The sequence below is a fragment of the Watersipora subatra genome, chromosome 1 (genome assembly GCF_963576615.1).
Source record: "Watersipora subatra chromosome 1, tzWatSuba1.1, whole genome shotgun sequence".
Taxonomy (NCBI): domain Eukaryota; kingdom Metazoa; phylum Bryozoa; class Gymnolaemata; order Cheilostomatida; family Watersiporidae; genus Watersipora; species Watersipora subatra.
Genome location: NC_088708.1, coordinates 18,516,255 through 18,544,142, shown reverse-complemented (window position 1 = coordinate 18,544,142; position 27,888 = coordinate 18,516,255). Strand labels below are relative to the sequence as shown.

At 35.1% G+C, this 27,888-nt stretch overlaps 1 protein-coding gene across 6 annotated transcripts in view; it reads right to left on the bottom strand.

The window, feature by feature from the left end:
- LOC137393359 (RNA binding protein fox-1 homolog 2-like) overlaps positions 1-27,888 on the bottom strand; it is a 43,484-nt gene that overhangs the window by 11,935 nt on the left and 3,661 nt on the right. For 2 of the 6 annotated variants that reach the window (XR_010978287.1, XM_068079876.1), the window contains exon 3: positions 458-769. Coding sequence is in view for 5 of the 6 variants with exons in the window: in XM_068079876.1 (XP_067935977.1) it covers positions 458-769 (312 nt within the window). In the remaining variant the exon portion in view is untranslated. Of the gene's footprint in view, positions 1-457; positions 770-1,646; positions 1,807-2,118; positions 2,254-3,201; positions 3,343-10,722; positions 10,771-27,888 lie in introns of those variants that run through there. The other 4 variants (XM_068079903.1, XM_068079886.1, XM_068079895.1 and 1 more) reach the window with 4 other exon arrangements.

Genomic DNA, 27,888 nt, shown 5'->3' with positions numbered 1-27,888 from the left:
ATGATGGCTGTTATTGTCAAGTACAACAATAAACCGCCTGTTACCCATTTGGCATAATAAGAAACAGCATCCTACACCAGTACATGACTAGCCCGCTTGATTGTGAGTTGGCTAGGGTGCGATTCAGAGGTTTGTGATTTATGGGACTTTCGAGAGTAATGAACCAAACACTACATGAGCATACGCGTACTCAGTGATAATCATGGCATCTTCGAATATTTAAAATTTTGGCAACTGAAACAAACTTCAATGTAGCGTAATCTCAACACGGAGCGATCATAGATCCATTCGGACTGGCGGTCTTTGGTTTGATGTTTAGATGTCAAATCAGATACGAATGGAAAGGAGTAAATTAAAACAAAAATGCTTTTGAAGTGTGTAAGCCCTAGTGGGATAACTGTCACTCACGCTGTCGAATGTTATGGTACATCTACAATATCCAAGGGCAACAATTTACCGATAAAGAGTTGGCTGCGCTGGTTGATACTAATGGATCCTTCTGCACAAGCTGAGAATCTAAACTAGCGGTAGAGGTGGTTGCTTCAGAAGAGTTGCTGGCAATGATAGGAGGTGGTGCGGGTGCCTGCGTCGTTGTTATGTGGCTGACAGGAGTTATGAGTGCTGATGACTGAGTGTGTTGTTGCGCTGCCGCTACCGCTTGCAACTGCATTGCCTGCTGCTGGGCGACCGCCAGCTCCTCGAGAGTAGGTGGATGGTACTGAATCTGACTTTGGTAGAGCGCAGGATTGAGCTGGTTCTGTACCATGTGCTGTGAAACAGAAAACCATCTTCAACCAAAATATTCTGATTGACACCGCTCTGTGGAATGTTGTTAGTAAGTCACCGCAGTGTTCTATTTTATGATATGACAAATTGGAACCTTGCCATGATTCTTTGAAAAAACCAATGGTAGTAGAAAGTAAGGTTTAGAATTCAGGCCAGAAAAGCATTTATATAGCTACCTACCACACCGGGTCAAAGCCAAACTAGCTGATTAAGCCACAAGCCTACCACTATAACTGAATGAAACAAGGAAGCATCTAAACATACTAAAAACACACGTTTAATTTATCTCGTTAGCTGAAACTATTTGTACAAGGAGAAAGTTAAGATGGTTACCCAAGAAGACATGCTGTAAAAGCATTTGTGTAGCAACCAACCCAGTCAAAACTCGCACTAGCTGATTAATCCATTTGACCTCTATTAAAACTGGATGAAAAACGAATTGTCAAAACTATAATAAAAACACGTGTTTCATTCATCTCATTACGATAAAACTATTTGTATGTGTTGGGTTAGCAACGACACAAGTCCTGCCTCGATCTGTGGAAGCCAACTCTTAATTTTATACTGCCTATACAATGGGCTAATTAATTAATGCATAACACTTCCAAGGGTGGGTACATATGATAAACAGTAGAAAAAATATTTTTAGCAAAATTATACCATTCCTATCAGCTATTCAGTGGAGAAGCAAGCAAAACAACGCCGACCATTATATGAGATCAGTAAACCTTATTTTATGGAAAATATCATACAACACATGACCAAATTCACCAGAAATATTTAGCATATGACAAATAGACATACGGTACATATACATGTAGTGTGAAACGCAACTAGTCTCTGGCATGAAAGCTACCTACCTCGTATGAAGGGTCCATAACAGTCTAACAGATGTAATATATAGTACTTAGCGAATAGTCGGTTACCAAGACAATCTCTAACTGCTTTAGGTGAACGAGAATTTTTCAAACGCTGACTAGTTAGAAGTGTCAGAAAGTGCCAGTAACGCTGAGGGTAATGAAGATGGGATCTGGAATTGCTCAGCAATACCAGATTGATTAAAACTTGTTCTTTCTGCCTATTGGCTAACGCCGACCCAGCTGTGAAAGGTTATAGTTTGGCAGCGGCAGCAATGGCGGACAGACTGCGGAGCTCTAATTGGCATAGCAGCAGCAGGCATGATGAAATCATTAGCATTTATTTTGTTGTAGATAGATTAATCAGAAATCAACCACAAACTGGCAAAGTGCACTTTAATTGTATTACTAGGAAATTTTATGTAAAAACAGGTTTCAATACTTACACTAAAGATATTGTACATGTAAACCTTACCACTGGCATACTATTATTTCCGTTCATTTGCTGAGATGATACCAGATTCTGCCAGACATCCATTTCATCGAATGTTGCTATTAAAAGCTAAATATATAGACTACAATCACCTGCCTAACAGATGTAATAAACGCTAGTGCAAAGCTGACCTACTGAGCAGGGTAGGAGCGCGGAGTGCTGGCAGCCACAAAAGGTCAAAGTTTAAATTATTCACTCAGATTTCAGTAAGATAAACATTACCTACATTCAGGAACTGGTACATGTATACTTAAAGACCGGCACTTTACTTTTATATTCACTAATTCAGTGATAAATTTCCTTAAAATAGGCAAATAAGGCAAAACAATTGGCGTAGCCAATTGTTTACAATTATACCTTCCTGACACCTATTTCCAATTTTAAGTGTAGTTAAAACCTACCCATATCGATCGATCTAAATCTTCCCAATCACGAAGATCTTCCAATTTTTGAATCAGTTCAAGTTGCTTTCCTTTTTTTGATCTAGTTGAGCCCGAAAAACAGCGGCACCGATTTGATGAACTAATGACCATAACTACCGAGTTTAACCTCACTGTGACACAGACTAAAGATGAATGTGTCAAATTTAAAAATTAACTGAATATTTCTGGTGACACTTTCCTGTAGCCATCAATGGACCACCTAAGAAGCAACCTACAGCATTGAGTCTTCTGCGATTGCATCAGTCATGCTACAAGTACCTGCTCAACTATTTCAACTTTTTTAAGAGCACGTTGAAAAGGCAGACAGACACAGCATTAAATCTGTATACGATCTACATAAGAACTCAAAATTGGTTGCTGCCACTCCGGCGACGACACGAATACATTATTTAATGCTTATCATACCTACTAAAGTAGAGAGAAAAACTGACAAAATGTGTGGTATCTGTTTTTAATTGACGTCAAGAGCTACACAGATTTCATAATACAATAGTACAATAATCATGCTGATCCAAGGTTTTCATGTTGATACCTTGATGAAATTATTATTGTAGGTCAACGCAGAGCATACTGATTATGCCAGACAATATGCTAAATAAACCTTATATTACTATGCATTTACCTGATCTGTGTTGCAGTTTGAGTTGAAATCAATCAAGTGATCTGCCTTTCTGTTTAAATCTGAAGAGCAGGCGTTATTTAACAATATCATAATTGCTGGTACGCAAGAATATAAACTTGTCTTCACTCACAAGCATCTAGCATGGAACAATGCTAACGGAGCTTTTTGAAAGCTTTATTTAATGATGGATGAGTAGTAGCAATGCATAAATCAACGAAATTGTTCATGCATTACAAAGGCATGGCGGCCTAAGTAGTAAGCTTGGTATTCAAATTTTTGGGGTGGAATTTCAAATCGATGATACTTAATGTTACTAGCTAAGCTCCACAAAGCAGAACAATATATTTTTAGAATATAATAGCAGCGTTCTTATAAATTGATCCAGACAGGAGCAAGAGCTGATACAGTTGTTCAGCAGGTTTACTTGTAACCTTTTTAAGAAAGGAATGCACAGGCACCCACAGCATCAGTACATACCCTGCATATAATAACTGATGTGAAACATTTTTAATTAACATAAAACTACTAGTCATACTTACGGCTACATAAAACCTTGTGGAGGTCAATAAAATATGTGACCTAGATACTTAAATTATTGCTAATTGCTAGTGCATTGAGTTTACAACTTCATTTAAAGCCAATATACCAATTATAGCACCATAAAATAGGCCTAGAACCATAAACCGTCACAGCAATCGCCATTACTTAGGCTAAGTAATAAACAACACTGCTGAACGAGCTGTGTGGAAGGGCAATTTAGCTAAACTGAGAAATTTCAAGCTCATAATATGACACATTTGGGATAAGTCAATCAATATATTTATGGTAAGGACAAGATTTCTCAACAACTTTTCTGTTTTTGCTTGCTGTTTTCAGTCACATGCATGCAATAGAAGAGTGGATAACTCCTTCTTAAGACACAAGTTAAAATTGCATTAAGTGTTTTACAAATACCATACACGTACACTAACACATGATATGACCTAATTATGATTAGAAATATGATGGGACGAACGCTTTAGCTTATTATCATAGACATCCTAAGCTTCCGTACGCGCACGCAATATTGAAAGAAATTAGGATTATGAGGATGGACATAATCCTCAAGCCTGATTTGCACTCATGGCTATTCATGAGCAAAATTGTCAGAAAACAGATGGAACCTATATGATGTAAAAGATACATTGTACATGTTTGGTTTGGTTAAATTTAAATTAGTTAAATTTAGGTTTAGTTAAATTAGTTAAAGTTAATTTAAATTCTTACTCTGCTTCGCCAATGTGAACTGTGGCAGCGAGTTCGCGCCTGAGCCATGCACTGAGTTCACAAGGTTGAACTTTTTTACAGTGTTTATGAATACGTCAGTCGGTATTTACAAAATTTGTCACGCATTTGTGAACAATTATTTTATTTTTTACGCTAATTCTTAAAACATTGGTCAAAGTTACGCATCTGAGTTGCTAATGGTCACGAACAAGTGGAATCAGTAAAGCCGCTAAATTTATGGTTTTTTTTTTGGGAAAAACATGTCATGCATACAATTACGTAGTAATGTTGCTGTATGATATCAATATCCAATGAGTTAGTGAATCAAACAAAGGCATATGACATGTATGAAAAGCAGGTTTAACAGCTATACAATGGGCAGCAGCTGCTTGATCAAATATACAACTAATATTCGACTGCTGTCATGTCATCAAATCGATACAACCGTCATTTTCAGTTTCCGCAGATAGTTTTTGCATGGAGCTCATGATGACAAAATGCAGGCAGATACCACAGGTGTTTACTAAATAATGATACACTGTATTACCACCAGCCTTCTCCATGGTATTGCAGTCATACAAACCACATGTACTTGTTAGCAATCACTTTTCCCTGAGCTTTTTGCAAAGTTGTCTCAATAGAAACAACTTGATGACCCTTGGCATGCCTGTTGAGGTTTAATATAAACTAGGTATGTATAAAAAGACAGCCGACAGCAGTAATGGTACAATTCACTACTGTCAGCAAGGCAGTCACACTTTGTTATGCAGTTGTACATTTATATATATATAACTCTCAAAGTTAGTGTATGTGTTTGTGTTAGTCTATGTCCAGCTATAGCTATTAAAATCTTGGATTAAAAGCTCACTGTATTTGAACTCACGGTGATTACAACCGCAATCTTCCAATTCACGCGCTCAACCATTTTTCACGATATGAAGTTTGAAGGTTGGAATGGTAACTGCTGTTATATGTTAATAAAAATAAATTTTCCGTGCAAAGACTTTTATTACCCGGGCAAAACGGGCATTCACTTAGTACCCACATGTTTCACAGAATGTTCAAACAAAACAAAACTAGGGGTACAATAGGGTTATAATAAAAGTAAACTGACATTACTTTATAGGAGTTTTTTAATTTTCAGCAATTATTTTTTATTAATAACATTTTAATATCTGACCGATTGTTGACTACGAGTAGACCAGTTTTGATGATTTTTGGCAGTCTGGTTTTTTTTTGAAAGATTAAGAGCCAGCAATGCACCTTGATTCGCTCTGCCACTATCAGCGGCGTATATACTCATACACATGCTTGTACTGTAGCTAAATACTTTTGTCAGCAGTTTTTAGGTTTTACATTTATATTTTAGTAACATTTAGGTCATAATTTTATGTTGACAGAATTAGTTGGAGTTTGATGAAATGGCATCAACAATAGATTTCAGTTGCTCTCTAATCTAAAAAAAAAATCATAAAAAAACGAAACTGATTCAAGGGATGCTGTCAAAGTTACCAGAATTATTGTCCTTAACCATCTTTCTTTATAATTAATTTTCAAAAGGTGATAAGTTTAGAACAATAATAACAGAACACATCTTTCATCACGCTTGCTAAATGAGCCAACTCTGAAGGTGTTATTTATGTGGGAGTTATTATCTCTTACCAATTTGTGATAACTATAATTTGTCAGATATGTTCACCCCATAAGAATATTCAAAATAGATTAAGCATAGGAAATAGGTTGTTGATAGTCTGAGTTGTAGACTGCACAAGCTGGTTCAAGCAAAAGTATGAAAAAAATCTGGTTTATAAATATTTTGAGAGCTAAGAGAGCTAAAAGAAATACGTTAGCTAACAATGTCACCTTTTGTGTTATTTTGTACCACTCCATCTTTTTAGCATCCCATTATATGCAACTTTCTATTATAGTGATGCATTTATGCGTCAGAGTCAGAGTGTATTTAAAAATCCATCAAAATTAAAATTGATGGACTAACATACTTCATGTAAAAATTTGAAAGAAAAATAGCCACAGCAATCAAATTAACTCTCAATGTCAATGCTAAACAAATGTTATTTTTTTAATAGCTTTTATAAGTGGCAAATGTTAAGAGAGAGATCTCTGAGAATAGCACTTTCTTCACCCAATATGTTCTAAATATTGTTATCTGAACGTGCATGTTAATAATCAATAGTGACTAGCATTTATAATACAGTTCTATAATCCAAATGTTTTTGAAAAAGGAGCTGTATGGCCCATTGACGAGTATTCATTTAAAGGTTGATTTGCAACAAAATTCACATTACAGTTATTTGGTATCAAAAGATTCACCATGTCTTACTCTGCTGTGCTGTAGGTGCCAAATATATGGAAATGTGATTACAAGCTCTTAAAGGCTCAAAAACGACAAGCCGCTGTAGATTGGAATCAGTTTATTTCCCTGACGCTGTCATTACATTTGGTTATTGTTTTGTCACATGATGTTCTCACGTGAATTGAAAGGCCAATAAAAGGCTCAATATAAAACTTCTCGTAGCACTAGTTTATGACCAACACTTCGGGTTTTACCGAAGACCCCATATCAAATGTAGATGCTCGCTACTTTACAGTTTTGTTTCGACTTGGCCTAATCGTCTAGTCGTAATCTGATCATGTGACCCAATAGTTTGCAAATAATTTCTGCGGCACTTTTCGATTATCACAGGTGACCAACAGGCTCGTCATGATTATCAGACAATGATATGTACTCCTTCGAACTAAGGTTAAAAAATTAAACAAATTTTTACGGTAAATTATAAGATATCAGTGCTGAAAGTGACAGTATTACACAGTATTAAGACAATAGAACAATAGACATAGTTTTATTGAATGCGTGAAGTATATTTGTGAAAATATTTTGACGAGTTACGTCGCGCGAAAGTGTAAACAGAAGCCATCTTGTACAACAACGCCTCATTTGAGCCGTTTTGGAAAGAAATTGTAATCTACGGTGGTTTTGTGATGGCGACGATTAACTGTTCGTTTTTGAGCTTTTAGGAGGTTGTAATCACATTTCCCCATATTTGCACCTACAACACAGCAGAGTAAGACATAGTGAATCTTTTGATACCAAATAACTGTAATGTGAATTTTGTTGCAAGTCAACCTTAAACATTTTTATGCATATGACCTGTAAAGGTCGTTCACATCGATGGCTGAAGGCCATACAAGTGTCACATCGCAATTTTATTAACGAATGTAAATTTAAGCCTTTGCTCCATATATATACAATTATTTAACTTATACAGTCAAACATGGATAACTCGAACTTCAAGGGACCGAGCGAAAGTGTTTGAGTTATCAGAGTGTTCAGGTTATCAGAGCACTGTCACAAGTCCATGTATTTACTTATTTATTAGTAGATATATGTACATATACGAATTATAATATAAATCAAAAGCATAAATAGCTTGTTTCAAATTAAATGCTTCTAATGTAAAGTTTAAAACTTTTTTATTAAACAGTATAGAGCTTTTTCTATCACTTGAGATTGGTTTGTGGTTTGAGGTGGTGTTATTGCCAGGACGTTTTTTAGATTAAAATTGGCAAAACTTGATCATTGTTGAAATGCTCAGAAGAAAAGACATCTTTTTCTTTCGAGCGTTTTAACCAAGATCAATTTTGCCGATTTTTCTTGAAGTTTATGCGAAAATTACCTCACTTTTCTTTGCTTCCGAAGTGCAATCGCTAAGCGGATGTTTAATAAAAATCAAATTTCACCAGACCTTTAGAAAAGTCGTTGTCAAAAATATTTTGCCGATGGTAGTAATAACGACGCCTATGAATTACGAAAAGTTGAAGCTTACCTCTATGGCTTAGAATAAAGTGATTTTCTAAAGCGATAACAACCGTTTCGGTAGCAGTTGGGCAAAAAATTGTTCGAGTTGACAGAGTTGAGGTCGAGTTATCTAAAGCAATTTATCATTACGTGGGAACGGACCAAAGAAACCATTCGAGTTAACCATGTGTTCGAGTTATCCGAGGGCGAGTTATCCATGTTTGACTGTATATGTATATAATATATATATATATATATATATAGCCCAAGTTTTAGCAATCAAACTTTCCTAACAAGACATTCAAACAAGGTCGTATAAAAATTAACGACCATGTTAGACACAAACTGACGGCTCCTTTGCTTACATTATTCCAAACTTCAATAATTGAAAATCTCCAACTGACCATATAAATCTAGAGAAATCTCAGGGTTTATGAGTAGAGTGCCTGGATATGAAGTGCCGCCTCTCACCGCTTATCCGTGCAATTAGACAAAGTATTGATACATTGCTAAGAGATCACTGTTGAAATTTCCTACTTCCCGAACATTTTATTAATTTTTTTAGGCGCTCGAACAAAAAACTTAGAGATTGTTCATCTCTATAGGGCACAATGATCTAATGGATTAGTTATATTTTATAGCTACTCCGCTAAGACTACAACCAGTTTAGTGAAGCCCATACAGAGCTTCCTCGGTACGTAGACAGCGTCTTGCCACTCTGGTGAAACGTGATGAATGAAATGGGCTAGCATGCAAAATTCTGTTAACTTGACTCAAACTAGCTCTATAGCATACAAGTTTGTCATACGCACAAAGACTGTGCAAAGACCTTTTTTATATATAGTGATGCCACATGAGCAACCGAGGTTTGCAATTGTACATTGAATGCCGCTGGACCAGCATAGCTAAGTTTACCCAGGTTAGTGTGTCTGCTATGTCTAACACAACTGCTCAAGTACATCTAACTCATCGTATAACAAGAGCTGTGTGGGGCGGCTTTAGTAGTCTTCGTATGAAACGTTTCTTATTTGTGAGTAGCTAATTATTTAGCATATCATGTCTGTACTAAAATGAAAGGAAACAAACATCTGCCAATAGAAAACAAATTTGCAGCCCACCCTGAACTTGCTTTCACTTTGCAAAAACTTATTTTTTGATCGCAATGACCAACTGTGTCAGACACATTACAGCTACAAAGGGTTTTACAAACTGTAGATCAATGGTCTTCTGATGATTATCTATTGAACAATAGTACTAGTGAGAGTCCTTATTTATTATTATTATAATGATGCTATAAGCTGTAATAATGTTGATAACTCATGCAATTTACAGCAGTAGTGACAATGGTCAAAAAGGTTTCTGGCGCATTTTTTAACACATTTGTAGTTTTTTAAGGCATCAGCTGATGTCAAATTTTACACTGATTAATTTGGTATCAATATACTTTTCAAAGACTGTGTGGTTCAAAAGTTATGACAACTTATATGTACCCTTGACAAATATTAGGTTTTACTGAATATTTAATCATTCTGGCAGTTTTTTTTTCGATAAGTAAGAGTTAAATTTCTACATAAGGGTAATGCATTACAGTTGTTACAGGGAGCACACCAAGTGGAGAAAATTTTTGAGGACACAAAAAGTGGAGTCCCCGCCCTTTGCTAATATGCCATAAGTGAGTAGAGAATAAAATTGAAAAGGTGTAGTGGTTTGTACAGGTGAGTCTAAGTTTGTTAGTGGTGCTGGTCTCCGCTGACGGCTTGTTTTGCAAGAAATTTGGTCAAAATGTGAAGAACAACAAATAAACTTTCCAGGAATAAAATAGCTAGAAAGGCAGTAATTATGAAAAAGACCAGAATCAATCCCCAGACAAACTGAAAGTTGACTCCAATCAAGTTTTTACATTGATAAAAGTTGACTATAAACTAATTACTGTTCTAACATTGCATAGCAGGTAGATAGAACATGAGAACCCTTATATCAGGTTGACCTAATTATTTGTAAACCTTGACCTAAATTGAAAAGCCACATGTAAATATACCCTAAGCACTACTAAACTACTAGGTAAAGGCTAGAGTGCTGCTAATCATAGCAATCTAAAATAGCATGCCGGCTATGTTAACATCTAGCAAATTGGCCATACAAACATGGCATCACCTGACCTCAAACAACAGTGACTATGCCTTAAGAGCTAAATTATATTAGAGAACAGTAAAAAAGTCATATGTTTGTATATGATCTCATAGAACCTTTGACAAAAATTGGAAAAGATAATACGAATTTAACATCAAACTCGTAAAGAGAGGTAAATGGCGAGACAGTAAGCTAAACGATGATGTTTATCCAAACATCTGGTTTAGACATACACACTGGTCTTATATACACCACTAAACCGCTGCCGAGGAAGCTACATCAGCACCTTATCAGCAAATTCTACTTACCAGGGTTTCACAGTCAGCCATAAGACAGCGAGACACGAGAGCAACACGACTATAGTTGAAATACTAACGCTGACTGGAGAGAAACTAACCACAAAAGCAACCTAACAAATGCAACACTTCTACCAGCATCTTGTTGGTTATAATTCAATTTACTTACTAGTCTCTGGTAGACTAAAAGTGCTGGCTAATAACGCGTATTGAATTTAGGAGAAATTAGCCGATCCAAAATGGCCTGCAGCTAATTGCGTGTTCCTAAAGCCTTCTCTGATCAGTTAATACTCTTCTCCTCCGTATCGATTCTCAAATACCGAAGAAGCGACAGACTGTCACACTGGGAGACCGTGTGACAGCTGACGGCTCAGCTGTCATACTAAAAGCTATTCAGCTTTAATGCTCTTCTGTCAAAAAGGCCGCAATTACTGCCCTTTGTAACGTACTTCAAATAATGGGTTTTTATCAAGTGTTAAGTACAGTCAAATCTCACCAGTTGAAGTAAATTCATATATTGGTGTAATTGTAAGTAGGTCTTTGACTGTACTAGAAGTTAGTTTTTCCTTTTCGCTGTTCAAACAGAAGAAATAATTTATTTGAATGTAATTTTAGTGACATACTGGGAGCTGCTGTAGATGACACCGCTTTGATTGGCAAAAAGCACCGACACATTATAACACTGGTTAGAATATATCCAAAGAATGACACTGTAAAGGCAAAGATAAAAAAAGATCGCATTAATACAATTTCATAAAAAAAATTCTGTCGAGAGAACATTATTCATTGAAGAAAACTAGCTTCGAACCATTGTCCTTATAGTTGCCAAAAGTAGTTGAAACTTCACAAAGAAATATGATAGATAATTCCCGACACACGAACAGATATTAACAATAAAATTAAAAAATCAAAAAGCCGACTGATCATATTTTCAAGCCCGAAATCCGTTCATTTCAGCCATAGACAGTGTCTGATAGACTCCTGTTTTGGATTGACAACCAAGTCAAGTTCATGCACAGACCAAAATGCTGAGTTCATTCAGAGTCTTTGATCTGTACCAACTCTCGAGGACTAACTCGTCATTTTATCAAAAGCATTACAACACAAATTCACAGCTAAATACGCCTTTAACCTCAAGGGCAAATTCTACTGGCTCTTGGTTCATATTTTTATGAGAAACTTGTGGATAGTGTTGGGTTGAAGTGTATTTAGTTGTAGATTATACTAATCAGTGATCACTATGATTTGACATTAATTTAATGAACAGTCAAACCTCTATGGGTATACGAGTTTATCTATGGATGCCTTGATAGACGAGTTTGTTGAAATGATGTTCAACTGTTTTTGAAGTAACTCGGTAAGTACGAGATGACTGGCCTAAATGACAAGAAATTACTAAAGCTTAAAAAGTAATTCAAATATACAAGTTAGTTTAAATTTTACACAGTATGAGTTAGAGAGAGGGGAGACAATAATCACTATCTCTACCTTGGGCACTATCTCTACCTTGGGCACTATCTCTACCTTGGGCACTATCTCTACCTTGGGCACTATCTCTACCTTGGGCACTATCTCTACCTTGGGATCGCAATGCCTACATTTCAGTTCATGTGTCTAAAACTAATTAATGATTAACCATTAGTTTTTTTTACAGACAATTTCTAAAATTTACATTTACATAGTTCTACGCAATTCATTTGTGTTAATGCTATATGTAATTACACGCAATGTTTATTAAAGAATCGTCGTAGGTTTTTGGGCTGTGGTGCGAATTGAACAAGTTACAATGTATTCTTATTGAAATACTTGCTTCGACATACAATGATTTTGACATACAAAGTCTTCTTAGAATGAATTAATAATGTCTGAACAGGTTTAAATGTATCTAAGAGTGATTTAGGGTCAGCTGAAGTAGTCTTCAAGAGGAATAGGTAGTTTAAGTAACATTTCAATAACTGAATGAGTGAAACAAAAAAGTTATAATAAGAGGGACAAGTATTTTCATTTGGTTTAGGCTGAAAGCAAGTTTGGATTTGTTTCTCAAGACAGTTATTTATGCAATAGTACATTAACAAAATGTTGACCACGCTTTGTCGATGACTGCATTTAAAGGAGATAAAACCTTTTTAATGTTTTAAGTAAAAATTGGCAATTCAAATTGGCTTCCAAAACTGTTTTGCAACATTCTAATATACTTATGGACAATAAAACATGTTTATAGGCAATACAACAAAAAACAATAGTAAATATAACATACTTATAGATGACACAACATACTTATAGACACTGAATTAACAACGTGCAAAACTTTATTCCAAAGCATATCTATGAAGAGTTACAAGTGAATATAATTTGGTTGCTTGTAGCAAACAATTTAAGGAATTTTGAAATACCAAGTGAATCTGTTGTAAAACATATCAGTTTTAAACATATCATAACATATGTTGTAAAATATTTGCTGCCTGAATGCTGCTTGAACTTTGACTGGCCAATGAAACATAATAGAAACAATGCATCACCCATAACACTAAAGTTACTATAATGACAAGCAGGTTAATCCTTGTAATGTTTTGTGAGGACATAACTCTCGATTACAGAAATGTTGTTCGTCTCAAAAACCATATTCGTAAAATAAATAAACTTTACCCGTCACACCTCCTTTCACGTAGACCCACAGTTATGATGGTCAAAGGCTAGCACTATTAACCCTTGTCCAGTGTTGGCCTGCACAGATTTATTTATAGAAATGTAATGACTAATACTGCCAAACGTTAACTGACAACATTTTAAAATTTTATCTATTGATAACAACATAATCATGACAATTTATTTTTCAATAATGATTTTGATGTGAGAACAAAGAACCAGTTCTAGACACAATACACTTGTGATGCAAGCGATAGACTGCGGCACGAGGTCATTTTTTGGGAAAAACATAAACGATGTTAATTTCATTTTTTTATGTATTTTCCCCATAACCGTCACACTACGTAGTGATAGTCGTAAGGTCGAGCAAGGTCGAAGCAGATTGCACAAATAACGAAAAACTCTGCATCGTATCTATATGTACCACAATAATTTTTGAACAGAGGTTACAGAATTACACCAATTGGCTTGTGTGTATATATCTTGTGGCATATGTTAGCACGAAATTCTTCCTTCACACAAATTGAGAATTTAAAAAATTAACCATAAGAATTAGCTTTTCTTAGAAGTAATCTATTTAATACCTATTAACGCAAGCTATATTTTCATGAATAAGAATTGTGAATAGACAATATTTAGATAATGCAGTTAAAAACGCCAAAAATTGCAATATAATCTCATGGCATCACAGCTGTTTCCAGTCGATATTTTGCAAAAAATGTGGATACTTTTTCCATTTTCGTAGCTTGAAAATGTTGATAAAACACGGTAGTTGGTTGAAATTATACAAATATACTATTGAAGCCCAAACTAGATTGTTATTTGCTGTTGTTATGCTATAAAAATTGGTGCTGTTAGTTAAATGTTAATTTAGAGACAAAACAAACATTGTATAAAACTGGTCACTACTAACTCTTTAGAAATGAATAAGAGAGCCACTGACATAATTAACCAATAGAACTTAACATGCAGTTTACTCCTTTTAAAATTTGAATTTAAATATTGAAATTAAATTTTTTTAAGAAATCAAGTCGATTGGTTTATGTACCTGTTCAGAGTGACAATTAACAAGGATTTATGAAAGCTGGTTACCTACAATCTTCTCTGGTTGTATGAAAATCTGTTTGCAATTATTTCTTCTAAGAAATATCAACTCTCACGGAGATAAGAATATTTTACGACCGACACAATCTTATAATTATATTACCTTAGCCTGATAGACTGTACGACTGGCAACTGTTATAACTTCAACTAGACAACGTCTACTAACCTCTATAAAAGAGCCTCAAAACAGAGTGTAACAGCTGTTATTCACAGGTTCATACTTGATAACAATGGTAGCGCATCACAGACATGGATAGTGGTTAGTGCCTACCAACAAACTTACAACTCCATGTCTGCTGGACTATGCAAAGCAGCAATGATAAGTAATAGACTTTATAATTACAGAAATAGAAAGAAATTCAATTATACTATTTATAATATGCAGCATAATTAATTAAACAGCTGTGAGAGAATATGCCTGCCTTGTGTGGACAAGGAGGACATTGCCATACGACAGCTTGTTACTATTGATCTCTCCAAACACTTTATCCCAGTACAGTAAATATGTCGGAAGAGTTTAAAGGACATACATACTGCGAAGCCAGAAGCCAATTATTGAGAAATTAATGCTTTTCTTGAAACAGTTCAAAAGTGTAATGAAATTTAGAGAAAGTTGGAGATTTTCTCCTTTGAAGTAAAGAAGAAATGAGGGCTAGAAAATTGATTGTTCTTCAGTATTTAAAAATGAAAAGGAAAAAGCAAAACAGATTCATATGTCAATCACTTAGTTTGGGGTATAATTAACAGCATTGCCACAGTTAAAGTCATACATCTTTGTATATATCAACTGTCTGTTAACCCTTTAGTGTTTATTTTACTTAACCCTATGAACCCTGCCCGTTCTTGTCAATGTGTGTCAGTAACCCTGGACAATTTGTCCAACGATCCGAAGTTTTTAAACTTTTATTAAATATATGTAAATGTGCACATAATACAATGATATTTAGTGAACCACTAGTAAAAATAGTTGGGTAACCCACAGCAAATGTCATCAAATAGAAAAAACGGTATTCCACCATTAATCGGGATAAAACTATAGAAATTCGTACGATTTTAAAAACTTGTAAACATATCATATCTATCAAGCACACATTCATCATCATTTTATGACTCAAAATAGACCGGAAAATTATAGTTAGTATCATAAAATTCTTCATTTGCATCACAATCATCCAGCACCTACCAGCGAACGAGTCACATCGATTTTTTAGCAATATCCTTCTAATAAAATTTGTTATTATAATGAAGGAAGTAGATAAAGATATTTTAAAACTGTTACAAATGGAAGTGAAAATTCTGTTCTAGCATCTTGTGCAAGGATTTATTTGATTGGTTTACGATGTTACTTAGAAACAGCTTTTGTTTTCCGCTAGGGTTTCTGACACACTTTACGAAGTGCCGGAATAACGGTCACTAGAGTTCAAAGGGTTATAACTAGTGTTATCATTAAAAACAGTTTGTTTTATTTTTGCACAGTTCTATTTCACTTGTTATCATTTCCTCATAATAAACCTCATCCGTCAAAATATTTTCACAAATATACTTCGCGCATTCAATAAAACCATGTCTATTGTCCTTATGCGTCTATTTCATCATCATTGTAATGCTGTCACTTTCAGCACTGATATCTTATAACCTACCGTGAAAATTCATTTAATTTTTCAACCTTAGCTCGAAGGAGTGCATATCATCCTCTGATAAACCTGACGAGCCTGTTTGTCACCTGTGATAATTGAAAAATGCTGCAGAAATTATTAGCGCTGTTTGGGAGGATGTATGGATCACATGACCAGATTACGACTAGACGATTAGACCAAGCCGAAACAAAACTGTAAAGTAGCGAGCATCCTAATTTCTTTAGACCTAATGCTTAGTCAATCACAATGCGTGAGCAACTCGTTCTGAGATCCGCTTTGTATATTAACACCATGGTATGTTAGATCAGATATTCCTATATGAATAAACTGTAATTAGTGTAATTCATTCCACAGCTTAAAAATCTTTGACAACTCCTTAATATGTACTACAGGTAATTATATATAGCAGTAAGGCCAATGTATTATAAGAAACCATTTAAAAAACTAAAGCTAACAAATTAAATAGCTGAGAAAATAAAATGCTTAAATTTTTGTTTACGAATTATAAAATTTAACCTACTTATATTCTAACAGTGTATGTAACTTTTTAGCATTTTCATTTTTCATTAGAGGTTTTCCTTTTATTTTCAAAACTTTAATGATAGGAAAGTTTTTGGACGTCGTATGTGGTAATCACCTTGCCCCTCCCAAAACAAATATTTGTACAAATTCTACATCAATGTGTTATATAGTTTGTATCTAGGGAAGATCTCTTAGTCAAAGTCCGGCTGGATTTCAAATAAATTAAATAAGATTAGTAGGAATTTTAGGATGTGAATATTTTCAATATTTTTTTCAGACCAAATAATTATTATGTTTAAAACCTTTATCCTTTATAGCTATGAGGTGCTAAGTTGTTTATTGTTCATACCCTAGGACACTTAAGTATTCGCGGCATCTAACTTTCGCGTTTTCGCGGAGTCATCATCACGCGAAAAATTCATGCGCGAAACTAAACTATCATAACGAACTAGCGAAAATTCGAAATTAAATAGCTATGTTCTACACAGGCCTGTATTCACTGGTTGCAAGTTGGGGGGCTAATGTTAGACGACTAGTTATGAACATCTGGGGTGTGGAGAAGGAGGGGGGGGGGGTGCTGTAAGCTCCCAACAGGTTTCTCTTATGTAGGGCCTCAGCCGGGCCTCTCACGTGAAGTTTTAAAAAATTTTATTGGCAAGTATCAACATTTTTCTATTTTTTGAGATTTGCTTTGTTTTAGCTGATGTGACTGACAAAACGTTTTAAAATTAAAACTTGTATGCAGTTAAAAAGCTCAGAAAGAAGACATCCTTTTCTTTTAAGCGTTTTAACAAAGATCATTTTTGCCGATTTTATTTCAAGTTTATTAAGTAGGATATGGGCAAGCAGATGTTTGCTAAAACTTGATATTTTGCAAACCTTTATAAAAGTTGTTAACAAGAATATTTTGCCGCTGATGAAGATAATAATGACGCCTAAGAACTACTAAAAGTTGATGTTTGTATCTATGGCTTCGAATAAAGTGATATTCTACAGCGATAAAAACCTTTCTATAGCCGTTGGACTATGAAATTCCTAAAAAGTTGGGGCGTCTTAGCCGGCCAGCTGTCCAAGGGAATACGGCCCTGTAGTTCATTGATATCCACAACAAAATCGTGATATTAGAAATGCAGATAATTTTGTGTGTGATTGAGCTCATTGGGAAATTTCTAGTAAATTCGTTAATACACCGAATGAGCAGCATGGCAAAGCAAATTAAGATAACAAGTTTTTTTGGAAAAGCCAAGACAAACGAAGAAGATGATGATATCAGTTTAGTCACCGAATTTGTAACTGATGAGGATGAAAGTCTGGTAGGTGAAGTCATACAATTAAATAATACTTATTGTAGTGATGAATTTTACTGCCAACCAAAAACGATAACAACCCTCACCAGGTCCAACCATGTTATACAGTTCTGGTTGTGATGTTGGTTGTTATCTATTTTCTTTTTTATGAGACATGTACTGTATTTGATTTTTTTTAAATTTGAAATATTGTGAACTCAAAACGTGCCATGGCCATCGCTTGCTATAAATACTTGAGATCTAATATTGGTACCATATCGGTCACGACGGAAAGGACCGAGTCGTCATTGATAGTCCAAGAAACAAATGGCAGCAAGCGATCACGTTGAATTGTCGATTTCTGCCATACATTTATACCTGCGGGTTACAAATACAAACTAGGCGCAAATATAAAAACTTTTTTTACTAGAGGACCGGACCTGAGGAATCTAATTTGTTTGTTCCACTGTATTTATTTTCACATCACTATATTTTCGCACTCATCAGAGCTGCGAAATTAAGTTGCAGCGAAATTTTACTCTGTGTGCTACTCACGAAACTAAATACTAGCGAAATATAAGTGTCCTAGGGTAAACAGATTGGCATGTAATGCTTATTCAATATAGTGTATATATACTACTTAATTTGTAATAATTTCATTTCAAACAGAAATGTTTTTCAAATTATGCCACACAAGAATTATGAAAGACAAACATGTTATTTACTCAGGAAACATCGTGCATCAGTTAGCATATTACTAAAACAACTTTCCATGTCTACTAATTAAACAGGATTTTTGAAAAGAATCGTTCGAGGGTTAAAAACTGGCCAATAAGCACAAACACGCAACTGGAATGGTTTCCTGTTTTGGGGCAAAAAATATTTTGAACTTTTACCATCTAAAATTTTCTATGCTAAGTATTGATAGAAATACTAATATAGAACAAAAAGCATTTTAACACAAGAGTGCCTTTTAGACTTAGTGGCTAGTACAGTAGGTAGGTGACTAGCAATAATCAACTGATGATAGTAATGGGTTATAAACATACTGCTCTAAGAAGCCTTGTAATAATGCAACATGACAACTGCAAGAGGTCACTCTCTCTCATGCATTATAACTGTGTATTGGCTTTTCTGACTACCACTCATGCTATTTATAGAAAGTTGTGTGCTTTTGCTCTAAATATAGAGAAGATAAATCCTTGCATTTCTGTTATAACTCATTCGTACTCCAGCCTCTTGTGAATGGGGCTGGGTCATCAAATATTATATACAGAACGTATATATTCAATGACACCTCCAAATATAAAGTTAATCCATCTTGATATTGGCTCCTAATGTTGAAATGTTAGCTCCAAAATGTTTAATTCGTTCCAGGGCCCAATTATTGAGATAGATATTTCAAGGAATTACATACAGCATTAAAACCAAAATACGACATAAACTATGTAAAAATTAAATTAATAAAGTGGTAACTAATAAAGGGACCGTTATTATTACAATTATTATTTTATTTTACATTAGGGACACTGTGTAAGCCTGGCAATGTGTAAGCCCGGTAGTATAGGCCTAGCGAGTGATAAAAATACATGGCATTACCTTAACTTACGCTATTAACATGTATACGGCTTAATTTCGCTCTATTTATATTATCTTTTTATTTTGTTTATTTCTACCAGCGCTTTTACTTTTACTTATGTAAGACCATCGCAATTTGGGAAATTTTGGACATGCTGAAAAAGACTTCGTATGCCAAGCCAAATTTGCTCAAATTTTTCGTCATAAGTAACAATATTTGGATGTAGCATTGATCGTAAATCAAGGTTTGACTGTTAGCAATAGCAATATTTATATTCATGTGATATTTATTTGTGACGAAATAATTTTAGTTTAAAACAATCGATCGATTTAACGGCGTTTAAAAATGCCATTAATGGAATCGTGCAATCATCAGACAGGAAATAACTGTAACGGTATTAATATCTTTAAGTCAGTTTTGATCCATGTGCTCAAACTACAAACTTTGGTTGCTTCGAAGCCAAAATTGTCACCCATGGAGTTCGTTTAGCAACAAGCGAAAGGCGTGATAAAATATATTTATCACAAAACATGACAAAAATATCAAGATATCAAAATTTGTTGATGTTTACACGCAGCTGGCCTGAGTCAATATCTCATGATGAAGAGCCTGCCAACAAACATTTGAACTCTATTTGTAGTATAACAGGATAAAGAAGCCAGTGGGTAACTTATGCTGCCATTTCTACGCAAGAATCTTGACGGCAGCGAGAACATGTCACTGATGAGTACGGATAAAGCAAGTACTATCGACCTTTCAAATATTGTATAATATGCGCAATAAGAGTAACGAGAACAATACTGCTGTCGCTGACACACTTTCTACGAGACTGATGTCATATGACGTTATCACATAATTACTAATTCACAACTAGGAATCTAGTCTAAGCGTGTAGGATAGGGCGCAGGGTTGCGTTACCCAGCCTTGAGGAGCGATGTAGGAGTGGCTGAAGATAGAATCAGCGTTATCGCACTGGGCTGTATGCAAACACTCGTTGACAGCATGAATAGCCCTAATTATACATTCACCCGACTATATTGGAGGCCAATAATACTGCCTGATAGCGAACTCCATGGTTATGTGTCATTGTGTCTTGCTAATAGATTTCTCTCAAGTCATTTCCCCTAGCTTGGTGAACATGGCATGGATCATTGTGAACAATTATCACACTATATTGCATTTGCGTAAGGCCATTCCATGTAAACACGTTTAAACGTTGAAAATATATATTTTAAATGTAGAAATCTTGCTCGAGAATCGGAACAAAATTAAAACACAGTAGAAACTCTACCAATAAAACTAATTCGTTCCGGAAGTCATTCCGCAAATAGGAACGCATTTTACCTTATAAATGCCTTAATTCGTTCTAAGATCTACAAAACTCATACATAATATTTACATAACTATAAACTATAACTAATGGTTAAATCTGTAACAAATACCTGTTATAATTAGATTATCGCTTAATAAATAGAAAAGGTATATAAATGGTATAAGGAACAGAGAAATAGCTAATAAAAGCTTTGAACGATATGTTTATTTTTTGCGCTGCCCGACTAGGTTAAGTTAAGATCGTGGTGAGGGGAGAGAGAACAAGGTGTTGAAGGTGGGAAGAGGCAGCAAATGGTTGACAGCTTAGAGAGCACATAATAAATGAACACACAGTCAATTCCAAACTCATCATGACTCATCATATTGGTAGATTTCTACAGCGTCATCTCTAAAAACTCCTTCAACAGGCTGTTTTTTTAAACACAATTTGTTGTGTAAAATTACCCAGCAAATATAGAACTAGTATGATAATAACATCGTGGCCTAGCTAGTCTCTACCAGCGGAAAAGAGCCAAATGTTTAATTCATATCAGCTGTCTTTGGCCAACAGCAATTCTTGACAAAAGATGTGAACTAATTGTGTGTCAACTGTTTTTCGTGGCTCAAACTGACTAGGGCTGTCACGGTTATATGACGTTGAATATTAAAAGAAAAGTTTACTGCGAGAACATATTTAGGCTTGCAGGAAATTAGTTAAAGGTGAGTGTAATGCTGAGAAGGCAATGTGGTAAGGGTGCATCTTAGGTCGGTAAAACGCACATACAACGCATGCGCAACGCACAAACAAGGCACTAGCAACGCACATACAAGGCACAAACATTGCGGATACAACGCGCATACACTAGCATCACAACGAAAAGAAAAAAACGTACTAAAGAGCTCAGGGTTGCCATAAACAAAGGAGTTGTAATGTTTTAAACCTGTCTTAAAACAGATAATAAATAGAATACTTTGTGTAATGTTTTATACCTGTTTTATTAACAGACTATAAATATAAATATTTTGTTGTTAATGCGTTATTAATTACTTGTGTCGGCGTTGTATCCACAATGTATGTACATTGCTAGTGACTTGTATGCGCGTTGCGCACGCGTTGTATGTGCGTTTTACCGACCTAAGATGCACCGTTACCGGCAATGTTAAGGTAAATAAATACTCGTTTTGTGAAGTCAAAACTGTCAAGGAAGTTGCAATGCATATTGGGAAACAATTAATAAGTTTACATCAGGAAGTTGTGGGAGCAATTTGGTTCCTATGTATGTATAACTGTTTGTTGCCATTGGAAATCTTAAAAAAATGATATTTTTCGTTACATGCCGGAAGGAAGATAAAAAATGTAAAGATAAAAATCGTGAATTATTGAGTGAGTTGAACAAACATGTTTTATATTGGTAATATAACAGTATTGTGGAGGAGTCAGGACAGTGAATTGAAGGTTGTATAGTAACAGAAACTCAGAAAGTTCATAAACTGAAACATACGATAGTGGATGTAGTATGTTGGCGACACGAAATAGAAAACAATATTTTTCATATGTGTGGAAGGATAAATACAAACATTATTTTCACAAATATGTTCCCTTTGGTATCCGTCAACTGAATTCAACATAAACCAGCTAACGTTTATGATTATTTGAGAATTAATACATTAGCCATTCTAGTGGAAATTCAATTAAGGACATAAATACTTGCAAGTGACATATGATAACAGTAAATAAGAAATAAATAATAATAAATGTGTGTGTGATTATCAAAAAGCAATCATGATCTGCTATCACTCATTTTATAGCTTGAAGTAGAAAGCTCGCTGGCTATTAACGGAGAGACTGCCAAAGCAAGCAGATTTTAAAAACTTGCAGCCAAATGACTTTGGTAATGTTCAAGTTGGTTCAATTAGCCACAACCAAACTAAGCATTTGATTGGACAATATGTTATTAGCGATTGCAATACAGTCACACCTCAACACATGAGCGCCCCATCATGCAAGAATATCGAGATACAAGCAAGATTTCGAGCAAGTTTCTGCCTTGAGATACGAGAAACCTTTGAGATACGAGTATATGAGCCAGTTCTCGATGGGAGCTTAATGGCTAAGTGACCGTTTTTGAGAACAGCATTGCTCAGTCTTTGTCGTCAAATTAGTTTGTAAAAAAGTTTAAAAAGTTCGACGAAAAGTTATGGTGACAGCGCAGCAAAAAGCGCCAAGCCGGAAATAGATAATAAAAAATTAAGGCAGAATTTAAAGTTAAGTAAAAGATTAAAACTTGGAATTAAGTGTGTGTTTAGTAAGCTAAATTCATTTAAGTTAAATTCAAAGTTTAGGTTACAAAACGTCACAAAGGTCCAGCGTATTAAACACATTACTGTCAAGTGTCCCTCACACCACCATTAGCCACTACATCTGCATCGAAGGTAAGAATTCCATACAGTACTATACTTGGTAATGTTACATTTTATTGCAGGTCCTAATCCCTAAATATGCATTTGTTACTTTTTAAGAGTAGGTACTTAATTACAACAGTTTAAAACACAGGATATTACTTTGTAATATCCTGTTTTTAGGCAGTTTTTAGGTAGTTTTTTCATAGTATGGGAACGGATTAATTTGTGTTTAGTTATTTTATATAGGAAATAATGCATTGAGATACGAGAGCACCAACATACTAGCTCAGTCTCAGAACGCATTAAGATCGTATGTCGAGGTATGACTGCATGTATTTATATTTATGCAATATTTAATTGTGATAAAATAACTTTATTTTAACACAAACGATCAATTCAGTAATGATTCAAAACGTAAATAATGGAATCGTTCAACCATTCGATAGGAAATAGCTGAAATGACACTAATTTTTTTAATTTAGTTCTTATCAATATGGCAAAACTACAAATTTCGGTTTTTATGTAGGATAAGCTTGCTTTGAATCAGCTGCCATGGCAGCCACGGTTTTAGCGCATGAAATACTCCAGTTCTTGAATCCTAAATATGTTAAACACGACTGGTCTATAACCTGTGTATAAGAAGCCAGTTGTCCAGAGACACTGGCTAGCTAACATACCCAGACATTATTCGCACCATTACACAAGAGCTAACAACCAGAGAATCGTATAAGTAACGACTGCTAGTCTTTCCTCCCGGGACAAACTTCACATCTTGTGCAAATTGCATTAGCATAAGCATCTGCATTACCTTCTTTGTACACGTTCCCTTGAGAACCATTATACCAAAAATGTATGTGAGAAACCGCAGCGCATCAGGACTGCAAAACAGGCAAGAAGCAAACATCGATAGCTCGGTGGGACACGCGAGATGAGATCAGCTATGTCTGGATGTGAGAGAATGCCAATGTGTTCGCAGCTATTCATTGGAGAAAACAGAGAGAAGAAGAGAACTAATTGAAATCATTCAATAGAATTGAAATGTTACTTTTAAACAAACTTTAAACAAATAAAATGAGAAAAACTACTTATTACTCAAATTGTCACATATATGCAAATTTAAACAATGGTTTTACATATTACCCTAGGACACTATGTATTCGTCTCATCTAACTTTTGCGTTTTCGCGGAGTCATCCTCTCGTGAAAATTTCATGAGCGAAACTAAACTATCATAACGAACGTGCGAAAACGCGAAATTAAATAGCTTTGTTCATTGATAGTCCAAGAAACAAATGGCATCAAGCGATCAAATTGCATTATCGATCTCGCCCACACAATTCTACCTGCGGTTCACAATTACAAACTAGTCCCAAATTGAAAATTTTCTTCTTACCACTGAACTGAACTTGAGGAATCTAATGAAGTTTGTTCCACTGCTTTTATTTTCACATCACTATATTTTCGCACTCATCAGAGCTGCAAAATTAAGTTGCAGCGAAATTTTACTCCTATGCTACTCACTAAACTAAATACTAGCGAAATATAAGTGTCCTAGGGTAAATCAAAGTTCTATTCTAAAGATAATTTATATAACAGTATGGAGAGAGCAGTAATTTTATATTATGGTAATGTTATACCGAGCAACAAATTAAGCCCAACTTGTAAAAACACTCTATATGAAATCAGAACGTTTTAATAACACTCACTTGGGCTTATGTTGGCTTCAAATTTCTGTCAACTTCGTGCAGCAAGTTTTAATATCCAATTCTATTTAACTGATATTTCAACTTTCTATATTTATATATCAATAATAATTTAGAATTATCACAATAGCGAGACCTTTATATCCGGCAGCTTTTATAAAAGTGAACATCGATTTAGTTTGACTTTTTATCAACTCACTGACCCTTCTCATCTAGAATAGGTCTACAGCCAGCATGCCCTACTTTTAACATAAAGGTTTACTTGGAACAAAATTCACATTATAATTATTTGGTATCAAAAGATTCACCATGTCTTACTCTGCTGTGTTGTAGGTGCAAACTATGTGGAAATGTGATTAAAAGCTCTTAAAAGCTCAAAAACGAACAGTTAATCGCCGCCATCACAAAACCGCGTAGATTGGAATCTCTTTCCAAAACGCCTCAAATGGGACGTAGTTGTACAGGATAGTTTCTGTTTACACTTTCATGCAACCTCATTCGTCGAAATATTTTTACAAATATACTTCACGCATTCAATAAAACCATGTCTATTGTTCTTACGCGTCTGTTTTGTCGTCATTGTAATGCCGTCACTTTTAGCACTGATATCTTATAACTTCCGCAAAAATTCGTTAAATTTTTTAACTTTAGCTCGAAGGAGTACATATCATTGTCTGATAATCATGACGAGCCTGTTGGTCACCTGTGATAATCGAAAATTGCTGCAGAAATTAGTTGCGAAGTATTGGGTCACACGATCAGATTACGACTAGACAATTAGACCAAGTCGAAACAAAACTGTAAAGTAGCGACCATCTATAATTGATACGGGATCTTTGGTAAAACCCGAAGTGTTTGTCATAAACTAGTGCTACGAGCAATTTTATATTGAGCCTTTTTTTGGCCTTTCAATTCACGTGAGAACATACGTGACAAGACGATAACCAAGTGTAATAACAACGTCAGAGAAATAAACCGATTTCAATTTACGGCGGCTTTTCGTTTTTGAGTTTTTAAGAGCTTGTAATCACATTTCCACATATTTTGCACCTACAACACAACACAGCAGAGTAAAACATGGTAAATCTTTTGATACCAAATAACTGTAATGTGAATTTTGTTGCAAGTCAACCTTTAAACATCCTAGAACTTCATGTCAGCCACGTATTAGATGAGAAGCTATTAACACATACATGAAATACATTCTGCAAGTTGCTGTAACTGTATGCTTGTTATGAGTACTTTTGGTGATGTATATCGGCCAGGATCTCTGGGAGCAAATCAAACCGGAAATGTTGAACGTAAATAAACGTAAAGTGCTCAACTATGCATCAGGAGTTGTTCTTTCATGCAAAATAAAATTAGTGTTTATATGACACTGACTTACTTAAATTACTGTTAAATCTTTATTTGAATGCCATGGTGCTCTATTTTCCAACCCTTCCCCTATTATAGTGGTGCTTTATTAAAAGTGACGTTCAAATTAAGGGTGGCATTGTATTTTTCATACACTTCGCCAGCATTTTCGGAAAAATAAATTGGACCCTTTCACATCCAATATGAATTTTACCTATATTTTGCACTTTCCTTTGGGCAGAACGACTTGGAACCTTTTGGATGCAAGAAATTGCTAACTTACCTTCAGCTTGTCATAAATCTGTAAATGAACACGCATGGGAAAGCTGATACATGTCTCTACCAGTTCGTCCAGCTGATATCTATTACTTTCAATTAGTCTAAGATGATCATATAGCCTACGTTGCAATTTGTTGGAGTTTTCAAGTTTTTTTTTCTTTCTAAATTTGAAGGCCTATTTTCATTTTATATCTATATTTAACGGGGTTGCATAAAAGCTCATTGCACTCATTGATATGTTTACTACAGTTTGCAGCCCAAAACTGGCTTTTTATGGGCAAAAGAAAATTAGTTATGAGCGGCAATCCTTAGTAAGCGGAATAATTAAATACTAAGCTATAATAAAGCGGTAAGCTTATAAGTTATATTATAGTAATCTATCAAATGCTATAAATGCCTATATATTAAAGAACAAGTGACATAAACAAACCATATTTATAATACATGTAGCAACAAAGATTAACATTTTTGAAACAAAAATATTAGCATCGTTTGCTTGGCCAGTTGTGCTCTGATTGCTGCCTTCGTTTAAAACCATTTCAGATTCTTCTGGCTGTTCAATACCTTTCACAGTGTCTTCTGACCTCATCTCCTCTTCTGCACAGCTGAGCTAGCTGATATTAGCGTTCAAACAATTTTTTAGCAGAGCAAAATTTTTACCCGACGCATTTTAAACTTACGCGCAGTTTCTCTTTATTTGCACAAGAAGTTTAAAATGCATCATGTAAAAATTTTGCTCAGCTAAAAGATTTTTTGAACGCTAATATCGGCATTATAATGACACACAATAAATTTCCAACACATAGTTTTATGCTACTACGTATTTTGAGGCTAAAATTTTGAGGCTGTTTTGATTACGCGCAGTTTCTCTTTATTTGCACAAGAATCAAAATAGCCTCAAAATTTTAGCCTCAAAATACGTAGTAGCATAAGGCTATGTTTTGAAAATTTATTGTGTGTCATTATACGCGTCTTGGACTATACCAAGCTGCTAAAATTGCGTTCGCTAATAATTTGTTTACCCAATTAAAAGCGTTTCGTCGATGATTGCGGTATGCATTCACAGCTCTGACAATTCTGTATATTTCGGCTGAATATTTCTGTGTTTTTCGTTCATTTCGTGATTTCGGTCAGAACCAACGAAAAAATCGGCACGTGTCACCGTCCCTTTCTCCCACGTGTAGCTGCTAAGGGAAACTGGCAGCTTGTCATATTATAACTGGCAGCGTAGAGCTTGTCATATCGCAGCTGCAGACTGGGAGCGTGGCACGAGTAACGAAAGGCGTCACTCTCTTGTCTAATGTCGACAGCAGCGCACAGCTGGCTGCCAACAGCTTTAAGCCAAAGGAGAAC